Genomic DNA, 16589 nt, shown 5'->3' on the forward strand with positions numbered 1-16589 from the left:
TTGCCATCCCTACAAATGTATGAATAATTTAGTAATAACACTATGTTTTTTTTACGTTGACAATAGCTTCTCTGTAACAACTTTACTTTATATACTGTACACAATTTAGTCTGTAATTAATGTGTTAGTGAAGAGTTGAACTTCTTGGACTATTTATCTGATTCCTTCAAATATTTTCTCTCTGATTTTTTTTTTCTAACTTTAATTCAAACAATATCTAACTTGATATACACTATGAATCACTAATTATAGCAAATATAAATGTATAAATTGCTTGAAACTGATGCCCTACTGTCTTTTGTTTCTTTATTTTACTAAATTTTTAGGCTAACTTCTATCAATATGAACAAATTAAGTACTTAACACTGTATTTCATATTATAGAGTAACTTTACTTTCCATACTAATGTGTTTTTAACTTATATGGAACCTGCAACTATAAAATAATTCAGGCATACATATGAAATAAATTTAAGTCCATGAAGGAATATGTTATACTTCACAGTTGCTGATAAGAGTTTAAAGTTAGACTATTGGGAGAAAGTTAGACATTTTGTCGCACACATAACTCATATGTTTTCTGAGAAGTGAGAGTACTCTAAAACTGCATATTGTGTATCTTATTTCCATCAATGCAAGCATATAAGAATTATATAAGCATAGTGTTAGATAAACCAACATCAATTCATTTAGTCCTACCAAAAAGTCTTAATAAGTCTAGTTAATTAACTTCTACCACCATACAAAACCAAATGAAAATCAGAGAAGAGCAAATTAAAAACTGACTAGAATAGTTCAAATAGTTATACAAATGTTTAATGATGAAAAACATTTCACACAAAAACTCAGAATTAAGCACACCACCCAACTGGATCCAAGCTCTACATATGAAATCATATGATAATATATATAGATACATGCCCCTAAGGAAAATACCAACAAAGAAAGCGCCACAACAACCATGACAAGAAGCCTTGGATCAGAGCAAACATACATCTGAAAATGTTATTTGTTAGCCCTGCACCAATTTATTTAAAACAATATTAACAATAACAACAACAACAATAACTTAGAACCATAAAACAACAAAAACTAAATAAATAAATGACAACACACCTTTTTATTGGAAGAAATATGCAAATGCATCAATAGAGTTGTTAATTTAGTGATCAGGAGGATAAATGGAGAGATCAAACCCATCCTTTTGCTTTTGTTCTCGGATTGTTATTGCAGAAGCAGCAACGTTTTTGTTGGTACAAAACAACTCCATAAATTTAAGGCTTTTAACATCCTTGAAGGCGAGTGGGACTGCCTCAAGGGATGTGCAATGTGAGAGGTAAAGCTTGTTGAGTACAGGAAAACTACTCTTCTCACAAGTCCAGCGCACCAAGTTCGTTCTCCCAATGTGCAAGATTCGGAGACTCTTAAAAACAGTGTTATTTACGTCCCAATACTCCCCCAGCTGATTCTTTAACTTGAGGACCTCCAGCTCGTTAAGGGATCCCAATACACAAATGTGTTTCCAATCTATGGAGGTGTTGGATAGAGTGAGCTGCCTTAGTTTTGACGGAAATTTGTCATCCTGAGGAAAGTTCCTTATTGTGCTACTTTGGTCATTGGCAGGTTCGTGCACAAGTTTCAGATTTTGCAGGTTATGCAGCTTTCGAACATTGTCAAATAAGTAAACTCCTCCTCCCTCGCTCTCGAGAAGCTCTACTAAATTCCCACGAACCCCCAATTTCAAAAGGTTGGGCATCTTCTCTAAGATGGCTTTAGTGCAGCTCTCAGGTGATATGGGGGAAAGAGTTTGCAAGTTTTCACACTTGTCTTTGCAATTTTTGGGAGTAGGAAATTGCAGCGGAGCATTGGCTATGATATGCCTTAGTTTTGTCAAATTCCATATCTCAGCCTTAACATCAACACTACTTTGGGAGGTATTGAACACAAGAGTCTGCATGTTCCATTGGTCTGTGAATGGCTTTGGAAGGATATTGAGGTCGGTTGAGATGGCCAAGTAGCGCAGAAGATATAGCTGATAGAACTCTTTTGGCAAATTTTCGAAGTAGAGGTTTTCCCCATCAAAGACTTTGAGAAAGGGGTAGGCCTTTGGGATAGTTGCCAAGTGCTCTTTTGGAACATCTAAATGGTCAGATGTTAGAAGAGAGCAGATGTGCTCACCTGATGGCTTGTCCTTCGAACCTATAAAGTCTTTAATGGAGGAACGGATGCACAAACGACGATATTTATCATGTCTTTCTATTCTTGCCCCATTTATCTCATGGAAGAGATAATTCTTTACAGCTTCATCCTTACAAAACTCGTGCAATGTGTCATGAAGGCGGCATGTTTTGATATCACCATCGGCTCTTCTTTTCACCACCATCAACAGATTCCTGCTCACAATTTCCTTCAAGTATGAGTCAGCTGTGCGCTCCATGGTGGAATCAGATACTGGAGGAATAAATCCTTCTGCAATCCACAACCGAATCAGTTTCCAAACAGAAATCTCATGCCCCATTGGGAATACTGCAAGATACAAGAAACAATCTTTTATGTGGTTAGGCAACTGATTGTAACTCAATCTTAGTATACCATTGTAGCCTGGACTGAGTATTGGAATACGATTTTCGGCCAGTTCATTCCACGATGAGACTTGGTCGTTATTACGGAGGAAACTAGCAATAATCACTATTGCTAGCGGTAACCCATTGCATTTCGCTGCAATTTTTCTCCCCGGGGATTCAAGATACTCAGGAAAAGCTTCATTGCGGAAAACTTTCTTTTGTAATAACTCCAAACTTTCCTCATTCTTCAAAAATTTTAAGTTATGTGGCTTGGCATAAGAATCTGCATGTGTAGCCACCCCAGTATCACGTGTTGTTACCAATACTCTACTCCCATTATAGTTATCAGGAAAAGCAATTTTCAAAAGGTCCCAGTCTTTCTTGTGCCAAACATCATCCATCACAATGAAATACTTCCCGCTTTTCAAATATTTCTTGATCCTTTTAGCTAATAGTTCCTCCGATACATTCTTGAAATCATCAGTTTGCTTGGTAAACCTACTTATAATGTCCATGAATATCTGTTTCCTATTCATGCTTCTAGATACGTGAACCCAAAGCTTAGTAAAAAACTCATAATGAATATCAGTATCATAGAATATCATTTTAGTCAATGTGGTTTTGCCCAACCCAGCCATTCCCACAATTGAAATGAAAGTCGTATCTTCTGATCCTTTAGTGAGACGATCCTTTATAGCTTTAGCCTCACCATCAAAACCTACCACATAATCAACTTCCACCACCGGGTGTTGTTCGTTAATTATTTATAAAAAATATTTTGTCTATTTCAAAATGGATATATATTAATATAAAATGTTACAAATTAAAGTATAAAATATATGTAATAGAATGAAGGGGAGAAGTATGAGTACCTGAATATTCTTGCAACCTGAAAAATGTTGAAACACTACACGTAAACCTCATTAAGTTTATGTAGTCAAATGAAGAACGTAGAAGTTAGTATTTAGCAGTACCTTTCTCTAACTTCGCAATTCTTCATTTGCAATTCTTCATAACTTGACACTTCATCGTCATCACCAAATATAACTTCGCCGAACCCATGTCTATCCTCTACTCCACATGCATTATTTTTCTCTTCAACATTACTTTGTATAAGTAACACTACTAAAAATACTACGGAGTATATATAATTAATCATCCAAGAAAAAAAAAAAAAAAAAAAAAAAGAGTTGTGGGTAGTTTTATTAAAAATTTAAAATTGATGAATTGGAGCTACATGCATAATCTACACACTAACTTACTATTTATAATTAATCATTTAGCTTATTTCAATTTCTTTTTAAGTTTATAGACCAATATTTATCAATTTCACATTATTTTTTATGAATAATACTACATTTATTTCACTTTTTCCACTCCTCTTCTTTTTTTTTTTTTTTTTTTTTTTGAATTGTTGACATATCATACTCCAATTCATTAAGAAAAAAAAATAGACTACAATTTTTATTAATTTCTTTTCTTTCCCCTAATAAAATTAAGACGTGGAGAAGTTTTACATCTTAAGAATATGTTGATCTTTTTTTTTTTTTTTTTTTTTACTATAGCATGAACATAGACTTAAGATGATAAAGTAGGATACACTTCAAAGCACAAACTACGTTCACTTTCCTAAAGTTAAAACAAAAAGAAGTATAACAATATCGGATTACATAACAAACTCACCATTTAGAGGACAATTATATTTGTCTAAGTGTTTATAAATTCCTATGTTTAATTGGAATTTTAGTACCTTTGTTTAATTAGATTTTTAGTATTTAATTATTAACTAAATTTCTTTTTCTATCTAATTAGTAGCAAAGTCAAACAATTTATGGGCACCTAATAAATAAAAGTCACATTAGAAAGAAAATTTAGGAGAAAAAGCATTCAGTAATGCTAATCACCCCTCTAAAATTTTCCACTCCATGAAATTTAGGATGAGAAATTTTAAGTGGGAAACAAAGCATTTTCCATTTAAAAAATCTTTCAACCATACAGCCAAAATCCATTCAACCATTTACTCAATAATTATGGCCTCCCCTTACCACCTTACCAATTACAAATCATATAATTTTTATTGCAGAAATTAATTAAAAACCGTTAAAAATGAGTTGTAAAATTTTTATTTGCATTAAAAAAAATTCTTAAAAATCAAGATAAATTGATATGTAAACAAATTTTTAATATAAGTTGAAAAAATTGACAATTTCAAGTAAAATTTTATTTTATTTTTATTTATTTTAGCATTTTTTTTCACAATTGACATTTTAATTTTTCTAAATTAAAATACATGTTTTTTTTAGTATTACTAACTCTGTTACAATCCTACTGAAGCACAAAGAGGCACAGTATCCGCCCTCCCTTCAGATCAAAAAAAACAAAGAGGCACAGTCAATGCCCCTACACTAGGGTTTGAACCTAAGATCTCTCATTTGAGAGAGGCACAGATATGCTTCTCATCTCGACCACAAGGTCTTTGGCAAAATACATGTTAATTTATTCAAAAAAAAAAAAAAAAAAAAAGATTTAACATTACAAAAATATTACTTCTCTATTTATAATGTAATTTATTTCATTATAACACAAAATTCAAAATTATTACGGAGTAATTGTTAACAGATTGCATACCAGAATAAAGTCAAATATTAAGCCAAAGACCTTGTGGTCTACTGGTACCATGTTACTTTCAGTAGTAGTTATGAACAAATACTACATTCTAACAGAGTCCGTAGTTCTCAAAAAAAGTCAAATACTAAAATTGTACTCTTCATTATTAACTTTTCAGAAAAAAAATTAATTAATATTTTTAAGAAACTATTTTTTAAATAAAATTAATTTTTTACACCTCCCATTCATTATTGTTCTTTAATTAATTTTTGTAATAATAATAATTATTATTATTATTATTATAAAATGTATACTTGGTAAAGTGGTAACGAGTGGTTTTATGTTACTACGTATATAATTAAGGGTTAAAGTCCCGTTACAAGCATTTAAATGTCAAAAAAGGTTAATTGACAACTCTAATGGGATATCAAGCTTGAAACCTCTATCCGACCAACTTGGCTAGAGCACATTTTTATCTTTCTCGTATTAGATGGGTGTTCATAATATTCATCACTCCCGGATTAAAAAATGAAACTATTTATTCTCATGGATTATGGGTTAATTGATTAACACCACCTTGAATTAATAATGAATCTACGTATCTAATAAAATGGTGATACTCCTGTGAGACCGTCTTATAAATCTTTATTGATGAGACGGGTCAAGTCTATATGAAAATGTAATACTTATGATAGAAAATGTACGTAATATTAATCAATGATAAATTGATTGTTACTTATAAAAGGTGTAATACTTATGAGAAAAAATGTGATACTTTTGAAAAAATTGTTATAGTTTTACATTAAAAAAAAAATGTAATATTTAGGGATTGAAAAATTACTTATTAAGAAAAAATGTAATAATTATAAGGAAAAATGTAATAATTCTGAGAAATCCGAACCCGACTCGCAGATGAGGATCTGTGAGAAAAGTCTCATAGGAGTTTAGATGACAGGTCAGAAAATAACTAATAGGAATTCATAATTATAAATGGTCCAAAATATCAAAGATTATAAAATACCTACCATTTAAAATGTGATTATCAACCGCCAAAGATACTTTCCACTTCACTTTGGATTTCAGTAGTTCTATGACTATAACAGATCCATCTGTCAATCCAATTGCAAATTGGATGGGTTCTTGTGGATGAGCTGCAATCACAACTTGAAACACAGCCCCACTACTGCAATAATATAACACAGACAACACAAAAATTAACATTCATTAAGGAAATGAATATTGTAATTATTAAAAAAAATAAAAAAAATCTAGACCAGGTCGTCAGCATCATTCTTTTTGCCATACCAAAGGGATGCATAATTATTTACTACGGAGTAAACAACTTTTCCAATACATACAACATTTACCCTTCGTGGACATTTAAGTTTTTAAATTAATTATTTTCAATAATTTCAACCCCATTAACTAAATAATGGAATATAAAGGGTGTGTTTGGTTCGCACATGGGAATTGGAATCGGAATGGGAATTAAATACTTGGTAATGGTAATGGGTTTTGGTGAAAATATTTTGCATGGTAGTAGGGTGGAATTGGGATGACTACCAATATTTCTGTTTGGTTATGTATGATCCTGTAATGAGAATAAAGGTTTTAAAAATACAAGAACAAAAAATCAAGACAATTTATTTTAATATAAAGACATCCAAAGCACCAAATGAACAAAAAAAATAATAACAAAAATCTAAAAGCACTAATCCAAACTTAAAAATCAAATTACCAATTAGGAAGGGGGAATAATGGAATGAAACCCTTATTTAGGGAATGGGTTTTCTAATTGAGGGGGTAATCAAATCTCAAGAAATCTGCCAACCAAACAATAACAATGACTTTGATTCCCATTCTTGATAGTTAAACCCATGAACCAAACACACCCTAATGTCTCTAATTTTTTTCCATAAAAAATAAATTTCATTCTTTATAAATTCTTTTCTGCCAACTAAATAGGACGTTTTTTGACACTACAAAGAGGGAGGAAGGCACTTGACAATATACATGTTCACGAAAAGAATGGGTCTTGCAATAAAAGTAATGCTATGAGATATTTTCATATGTGAATAACTAAATTTCCAAATACTTGCATTCAAAAAAAATTTCCAAATACTTTACCAAGTCATCAAAATTTCTAGATGTAAGAAGGTGCTCTTACTCATTCAATACGGCCTGAGATAGATAAGCAGATGGAGCAATACGACATCTCAATCTTAGGCTATCGGCATCAAGAACTCCAATATTCCCATCTTTAAAGGATGCATAAACTAATTGGCTATTGCAGGAGTATGTAGCAGAAGAGATTGGTGCAGAAAGGGAACCACATGGGATCCACTGTGACAAATATACTCCAAATTTAAATCCTACTATACAGTGCTCTGATCATGAGCATATTTCAAGATTTGAAAAAAAAATAATGTGTTTACCTTTCGTATGCATTTCATCTCGGATGCATCATATATTGCTAATTGAGTTTCATGTGTAACAAGTAAGTGGAGTTGGTCAGCATGGAACATCACCTGTATGCCACTGCCAAACAAGTAGATGCAAACTGATTTTCTCTCTTGCCATGTATCAGTGCTCCACACACAAAGCTGAAACAAAAGTTGGTGTTTGAAATGAGCAAACTACCTATCACGAGTACAAATATTAATTTGGGTTTCCAATTAATTTTTTGATAAAATAAATTTTGGTATGCACAGAGTGGAGAACAAAGAAAACACAAAGTTTTGGTCAGTTTGAAACTGTTATGGAATATATATTTAATATATGGAATTTCTATAGATCAGACAGTCTTAGGGATTTAGGTAGAGCAAATACCAATTTTGGTCCCATGAGTATTAGCAAAATGACGGTTTTGGTCCACATGTTTAATTCATACCAATTTTCATCCACGACTATTGTTTTAGTACCAATTTTAATCCACGACTATTATTTTAGTACCAAAATTCATCACGTCGGTCACCCATCTATTTAAGACATCCCGAAATCTAAAAATTTTAAGGGAATTTACGTCCTTTTCAACTTAAGATTTCAATTTTAACATAAATAAATGAATTTAAGCCCTAAGATCGTGTCCAATTCGCAATTCTCCTCCTCATCCTACCTTAATTTGAGGAAAACTATGAATTGAGATAGATCTTAGGGCTTAAATCCCTTTATTCATGCTCAAATAGGGATCCTAATTTGAAAAACACAAAACTACCCTGAATAATTTCATATTTCGGCATGTCTTAAACGAAGGGGTGACCGGCGTGATGAATTTTGGCACTAAAACAATAGTTGTGGATGAAAATTGGTACTAAAACAATAGTCGTGGATTAAAATTGGTAGGAATTAAACATGTGGACCAAAACTGTCATTTTGCTAATACTCATGGGACCAAAATTGGTATTTGCTCGATTTAGGTAGGTAGGCATATGGAAACCTGTTTCCTATTTGAAGTCTTCTAGCATGTATTTATAGGGATTTATATTCTCTTTTCTATAAAGACAACATATTCAGAAATCTTCTCTTTACTTTCATAACAGAAACCTTGAGGTTTTTATTAGATCTAAAATTTGAATTTAAATTTAAAGATTTTTTTTTCCTGTGTGCCAACATGATTAGTCATCGGATGTTCTACTGTTAACTAAAGGTATCATGCCATGGTTATTTATAATTCCTATGCTTACCCGGGCATCGGCACCCGATGAAACCAGGATGTTATAGTTGGTAGAGAATGCTAGACCAGTGATACGTTTCACATGGCCATGAAGCATGAACCTAACCTGCATTTTAATTAGAATTGATTAAATTAGTACTATACGTATTAAATTAGCATACACATAATGCAATAAAGTATGATATGTAAAATTAGCAAACACTTGCTGCAATAAAAATATGATAAGTGCAGTACCTTATCAAGCCTAACATCATATATATATATGGTTGAATCCTTCGTACCAATTGCAATAGTGTTGTTATCATGAGGATGGAAAGCTAAGAATGTTGATGCAGATGGCAGCCACATGAATCTTTTTTTTACCTACATTGCATAAAGATCATAGCAAGCGCAGAAATGGTCATCCATAAAGCTAAATGTGATAGCCATACATACCTTAAACTCCATGATATCAAACAATGAAACCTTTTCACCACCAGCTGACACAACATAAGAATCATCCTTGGAAAGGGCCATGCAAGGAATTGCTTTCATAGAAGGACCACCGTTTGGTTTCCAAGGCTGTGGAACATATCAGAATTGGCAGTGGTCATGCCGTAAGACATGAACATAAACAATAAAGCAAAACATTCTAATCGACTTACTACCTCTCCGCTTGGATTTTGTTCGTCGTGGGAACATTTCCATAATTTTAGAATACCATTTGAACTAAGTGCCAAGATGCCAACGCCAGAATTTGTATAAAAAAGTTGGACAACCTTAACAAAATCAGTTTGCATCAATTAGTCATGAAATTCACCATGAATTTCATATTTAATGCGCCTTATTTATTAGTTAAGGCACCCAATTGTTGGTCAATAAGAGATGAACCACAAGAAAAATGATACAGAGAAAATTAGTTCAAAAACCTTTGTATTAGAGCACTCCGGCTTGGAAACCATTTTGCTTTGAGCTAGATGTACAGTTTTAGTCAACTGCCAAAGTTTGGTTCTGTCTAGGCCTTGCAAGTTTTAACAAGTTCAGTTAGCACAATAAGGACGACACATGAGTTGCAACAAAACCAGTAATAAAATATAGTGACTATTTTCGTCTTTCAAAAATATAAGGGCCAAAATTGGCCCTTAAAAAAATTAGGAACTAAACTTACATTTTCTCTATAACTTAGGGTCCGTTTGGAAAGCAGGAAAATGACTTCTGGAAAATGTTTTCCGGTGTTTGGATGCAACAGGAAAATCTAGTCAACGGAAAACATTTTATGTTGACTGAGGAAAATGAAGCCATTTTGGCGGAAAATGACTTCCGCCAAAATGTTTAATTATACAATTCTACTCATTTTCCAGAAAATAAACCAAACACACCAAGTTTTCCAAAATGCAACCGAACACTGAAAAGGAAAATGTTTTCTGGAAAATGACTCATTTTTCAGAAAACATTTTCCAGAAGTCATTTTCCTGCTTTCCAAACGAACCCTTAAAAGACAAGAAGTGTAATTATTTCAAATATCTATAATATAGTAATATAAATAATAATATGAGAATATAAAGGGGTGAAATATGAGCACCTGAATCACTACAACCAGAATCGGTTTGTTCTTGCTCCCTGAAAAAGCAGAACTACCATCCATGAACAACGTTATTTTTTATTTAGTAATTGGTAAAAACAACAGAACTTGTGCCTTTCTTAAAATATATAATCCCTTAGCCTAAATAAAATAGAAAACTGAAGAAAAAAAAAAATTATTGAACATAAAAGAGGCCCAAATGATAATTTTTATTCCAATCTGTTTACCATTTTAGCCTTTTTGCTTCAGTTGTATATAACAAATCACAACTCCAATCTGTTGAAACTTCCAAATCTAGAAATGTCACCTCAAATATGGAATAATGATTAGGGGCAACATTATCCATGATACTATTAGATTCATTCCACAGACTACTAAATGGTATGTAGGCAAAGCATATGAGGCGCCGATCACCAAAGGTGAAATCAAATTCTTCATTATATAGTCTGCCAATCATAATTTTTTTTTGAACAACTTTATTTCCATGTGCCAATTTGGCTATGATCTCACAATGCCTGAAAGGATGAATGTCTAGATCTGATTCCCATATCTCTCTTCCTGAAAATAGGAAACATACAACAAATCCCATGAAGCTCTGATTATACCAAGTGGGATTGAGATCAATGGAAATCTTATTTGAAGCATGAGATGAATATTTGAACCATCTCATATTAATATCGGCCTGCTCATCAGTAGTTGTGTAGGTGACAGCGAAAGGAGTGTTTCTATTTAGAAGGTCAGTAATATGACTAAACTCCTCAGCTAACACTGAGGCAGAAAGAGTTACAACTCCATGAGAGAATGAGACAGAATGTAATTCTAAATACTTGGTTGCTAGCTCAGCTATGTTGCTCTCAGAGGCCATAGTATGGCATGCATATAGCTCCCTTATATTAGCTGGGAGTTGATGTTTCCTTTCACATCTTCTGAAATCGTTGGTGCAGTCAAGGTAATGATAGTGATGGAGTCTGCTGATGCATTCAGTTAAATGCCCAATTTTAGTTGTGAGTCTTCCTGAGATCAATGAATTGAAGTCATGAGTATAAGAAAAATAATACTCCGTAATTTATTCGGTCCAAAAAGTGATATTTATATAATTAATATAATGAACATGCGCGCACATATATATAGAGACATATTTGTTGTTTTGTTATTATTGGATTGGTGTTCATAATATATATTGAGTGGATATTATGTTAAATTTTGGAATAGCCTCACACAAATGTTTAGGTATAGTTAAAGTGTACTACTTTTTTTATACAAATATAGTTAAATAAGGTAACTAATCTTATTGTTTATTTAATTTATTTTAATATTGGACATGTATATTTGACAATCATTTTTTAAACACGTGCTAGTGTTGTAATATAAGGGAGTAAAGTATGATTACCTGGAAGATTGCCATCCCAACTTGCTAGATTTGTCCACATGAAATTGGTATAGTCCTCAATTTGTACCAGGGTAATACATGTATTTGACCCAATGCAAGTAATTGATCCCATTGCAGGCAACAATGTACAAACATTTTTGGGGACTTGTAGACCATTGATGCATATCTCATGATTTACCTCATTTTCCAGGGCTTCACAAGAGACCCTCGAGATTGTGATGCATTTCTTTATCTTATTTTTCTTCCTAGAAAAATGGAAACACTAACCATAAACATTGTTTTTTATTTATCCATTCCATAAACACTACTAAACTATATGTAGAGTAGCATGGTGTATTAAAAGTAGAAGAAATAACTTGGAGGCTAAATGAGGGGAAGAAAAATGAAAACTCATTCTATTTACCTTTCATGGTATAACAAGCTACAACCCCAATAATATGCTGAAGCTTCCAGATTCACAGATGCCACCTCAAATCTTGAATAATCATTCGGGGTTACACCATCCATTGTGGTTTTAGATCCATCCCACAAACTAGTAAATGGTATGTTGACAAAGCACATGTGTCCATCAATGTAGAACCCTAATTCTTTTGATCCAACAATCACACATTCTCTTTGGAGAACTTTAATTTTATTATCTTTGTGTGATAGTTTAGCTATGATCACACAATGCTCCATATGACCATCAATGTCTTGGTAAGGGTGTGGCCTCCACATATCTCCAGTTAAAGGGCGAAAACATATAGCAAATCCCCAAAAGTTTTTACTATACCAAGAGTTACTAAGATTAATGGAGATTCCATTATGTGCCCCATAACGTCGATATTTGAATGATCTCAAGATATCGGCCTTAGGTATAGGATAGCTAAAGCTGAAAGGATTCTTTCTATAAAGTGGAAAAGGAATGAACTTCATAGCTAAAGAAGTTCCAACTTCAAATTGATCCTCACAACAGAATGAGATGGAATATAATTCCGAACACTTGATTGCTAGCTCAAATATGTTGCTTCCAAAGCCAAAATGACAATCTACATAAAGTTCTTTCATACTTGCAGGGAGTTTTGGTAGCTTTTCAAGGTTTCGACAACTTGTGATGTCAAGGTATTGAAGATTACAGAGTTTACTGAAGCTTCTAGGTAAACTGACAAAACCACTTCCTTGAAGATTCAAATATTTCAATGAAGTCAAGCCATTGAGTGGCAATGACACTATTTTCCTGCAGCATGTAATCTTGAGAACTTTAAGATTTTCCAGCTTACATAAGCCATTAGAAATGCATACCAGATTTTGACATCTAATCAAACATAGCTTAGTGAGGCCATGTAGTTGTTGAATCGATGAGGGGAGTTCTTTAATCCAAACTTCTTCTAAATCCAACTCCACTAAATCTAGCATGCTTGTTTTGATTTCGGGAAATTTTTTTAAATTTTGGCAATACCGAAGACCAAGGAACTTGAGAGATGAAACTTGATTGAAGCTGGGAAGCTTCTCAAGATCAAAGCATCCACTTAAATCCAATGAAACAAGCCTCCTAAGATTTCCAACTGATGAGTGAATGCCTTTTAATTTAGGACAATATGAAAGGTTTAATCTCTTCAAATTTGGCATCCTAGCAAAATTCGGGCTTTCTAACAAAGAGTAGGATTGCCTAAGACCTAAATAGGCCAGTTTGTCAAAGTTCTGCAAATGAAGATCAAGAATAAAACAAATTTGATGATCGAAGAAAAAGAAATAACACAAAATAGCGATGAGTCGAGTTAGTATCATATATATACCTTAGTTATCTGTAATGAAGTGAAACCATAATTCTTGAAATCAAGCCACCTCAATTCACTGCTACAAAGATAATTATCCATGTCATGGAAAATTTTGACATCACCATCAACTATGAGTATCTTCAATTTTTTCATATGTTTGAAAGCTTCAATGGCACATCTAATATTCTCATCATTGTTCCATTCATCTGTGGAGGGGAATAAAATTCCTTCAATGTGTTTAGACTTCTGAAAGAAGAAAAAAAAAGTACACACTTTAATCTTTTTAATGCAATACATAATATGAATATCAAAAAGAAACCTTCAGGTTATGTTAGCTAATTATTATTTAGCAGGACCATAATTAAACCACAACATAGCATAATCTTACTACATGCATCATCTAGGAAATAAGAAAGCACACATATGCATAAGCTTCATTTTAACTAAGTAAGTTTGCTACATCATACTGTGGAAATATATGCATGCCTTACCAAATTTCCCCTTAGCACATCCTTAACATCCTCAAGCTGCCATACCCTTCTCCTACGCTTCTCCTGTCTTGCAATATGCCAACCCATTTCTTGGATTAGATCATGCATCTCAAATTTTCCATTTTTGACTGATACAAGACATCTTTCAATGAGCAAACGTACATCACATTCAAGCGCATCTTTTACATCTTCTTCCCTCCGGTTTCTGAAAAAACATGCAATATGCAAAAACATTTCTTTGTTTTTGGAATCTAGTCTATCATAACTTATCTTAAGCTTTGCATAAATATCATTTGGGAGGGTGCCCTTGAGTTGCTTTAAAGTGATTTTCCAATCAGCATCCTTTAGTCCACAAAGAGAAGACCCCAAAACTTTAAGAGCTAACGGAAGACCCATAGCATAACTCACAATTGATAGTGAGAGTTGTTCATAACCAGTATCAGGAATTTTTTTCCCGAACGCATACCAACTGAAAAGTTGAATAGCTTCCTGGTCTACCAATGAATCTACTTCATATATATACTTCTCATCAACTCTATGGGAACGAAATACTCCCCTATTTCTTGTAGTTATTATCACTCTACTACCCTCACCAAACCAATCATGCCCTCCAGCTAATTTCTCTGATTGCTCCAGCGGATTGTCTACATCATCCAAAACAATCAAAACCTTTTTACCTGACAGCCTATTCTTGATCATCTTTATTCCATCATCCACATTGCTTATATCTACAGGTGATCTTTCCTTTAGGATTTTTTGTAAAAGGGTCTTTTGCAATTCAATGATATTACCTTTCTGTAAACTGATATTCTCAAGAAAGCAAGCTCCAACAAACTGGCTCGAAAACTTGCTAAAAACAGCCATGGCAATTGTTGTCTTACCAATACCTCCCATACCATAAATGCCAATGAATCGAACATCATTAGTTTCCAATCTCAACAAGTGACCTATAGTGTCAACTCTAGATTCCACCCCCACTAAGTTCTTTTCATGGTCTAGCAAGGGTTCATTGGATTGATTCAATCAAACAAGTATGTCGGCAGTAACTTCTTGGACACATTTTCCTACATACCTGACAACATTGAACATGAATAATTTTAACAATTTAGTTACTCAGACTTAATAGCATTATATTCAAAATATGGAACAGATCCCATTCACAAAGCCACAACACATCAATATAAAATTTACATTCTTCATCAAAAAAAGTTGCAGTTCTTTTCTTAGTGAATATCCATGGACGTCAATCGACACTAACAAAATTATTCACACCCGAGGCAACCCCGCTAAATTGGTAGAGCCCAAGGTTCAAGTTTGACTCCAGCAAGAGCGAACATTTGGCCTTCTCAATTTGAGCCTGTTAGCTATGGGCAGCACACATGCACGAGTAGTAGGTTTCTCTCTTCACCCAAAAAAAATTATTCTCACCACTATTATCTTTTCCTTTTCAAAATTAAATACAGTTACATAGAACTTTTTCTTTCATAAATACAGTAACCACTACTTGTATAGAAACTAAGCACACAAAAAACAGAGCAAAATATTAAAGCAGCAAAGATGAATGAGAAGAGGAAGTGGAAAGCAAACCCGTGATAGTCATTCTGCAAATGATGCCCTTTGAGATAGCCCGCCTTTTTCAGCGCATCCTTCCATCTTCTTATCTTCTCCTTATCATCCTTGAAAATTTGTTCAAGTTCCTTGAACGAATCTTTGAAACTTCCTGTTTGATTCCGGACATCCGAAGGATCCACGTCGTAAAAAATTGGTACTACAGTTTGCTCCTTGAACTTTTCATGGCATTCCATCATGGTTGCAAGTTCTTCCAAACACCATTTTGACGATGCATAGCCTTTGGAGAAGATTGCGATCAAAAATCTTGACTCTCGAATAGCTTTCAGTAGACTCGGAGGGATACAGTCTCCTTTCTCCAGTCGATTATCATCTTTGTAGGTCCGAATTCCTTTCAGATCTAACCAAGTATAAAGGCAATCTACAAAAGTCTTGCGAGTATCTGGGCCTCTAAAGCTCAAGAAAACATCATAAGGCCATCCCTGGATTGATTGTGAGAGTCAAAGACAAAAATGGGAATAAAATTAGATTTGTTGACAAAAATGAAATCTCTCTCTTATCTCTGACAGTGTCCACTACCGTCTCCTCTTGGGAGAAGAAGAACGCAACTGGCACATAAGAATGAGCTTTTTGCTAACGAGAGTGAAAAATTTTCCTTGAAAAATAAATAACATCAAGTTCAAAATCACAACTCTAATAAAAATGAGATTTTACAGCATAAAAGAATCACAATATTCACTATTAGCAGAATAGCAGTACTCAGCTCAAGAAACCACATCAGTAAATAAACAGTACCATAAATATATTTACACACGGGCAGATTAAGATTATCAGAGAACCATGCCTGAGCGACGGGGCGGTGATCCGGGGCAGCGTCATGGTGGACAATCTCCTGGATTTCCTTGGAAACGACTGGGGTGAGCTCGGCGGCGGCGGCAACAGGGTGGGAGGAGCGGCGACGCCACGCTGTGATGCAGA

General features: G+C 33.7%; 1 protein-coding gene across 1 annotated transcript; it reads right to left on the reverse strand.

Moving 5' to 3' along the window:
• Positions 1–752: 752 nt before the first annotated feature.
• On the reverse strand, positions 753–15730 carry LOC109156819. Its single transcript, XM_019304677.1, has 19 exons — positions 15630–15730; positions 14043–15114; positions 13570–13797; positions 12198–13474; positions 11795–12039; positions 10632–11418; positions 10405–10442; positions 9752–9843; positions 9491–9601; positions 9279–9404; positions 9078–9206; positions 8854–8949; positions 7606–7773; positions 7338–7513; positions 6196–6353; positions 3538–3658; positions 3436–3452; positions 1116–3296; positions 753–1017 (listed from the first exon to the last, which is right to left on the reverse strand). The coding sequence occupies exons 2-18, from the start codon at positions 14934–14936 to the stop codon at positions 1162–1164; spliced, it is 6798 nt and encodes a 2265-aa protein (XP_019160222.1). The 5' UTR covers positions 14937–15114; positions 15630–15730; the 3' UTR covers positions 753–1017; positions 1116–1161.
• Between the last annotated feature and the right edge of the window lie 859 nt (positions 15731–16589).

This window comes from Ipomoea nil, unplaced genomic scaffold, assembly GCF_001879475.1.
Source record: "Ipomoea nil cultivar Tokyo-kokei standard unplaced genomic scaffold, Asagao_1.1 scaffold2759, whole genome shotgun sequence".
Lineage (NCBI taxonomy): Eukaryota > Viridiplantae > Streptophyta > Magnoliopsida > Solanales > Convolvulaceae > Ipomoea > Ipomoea nil.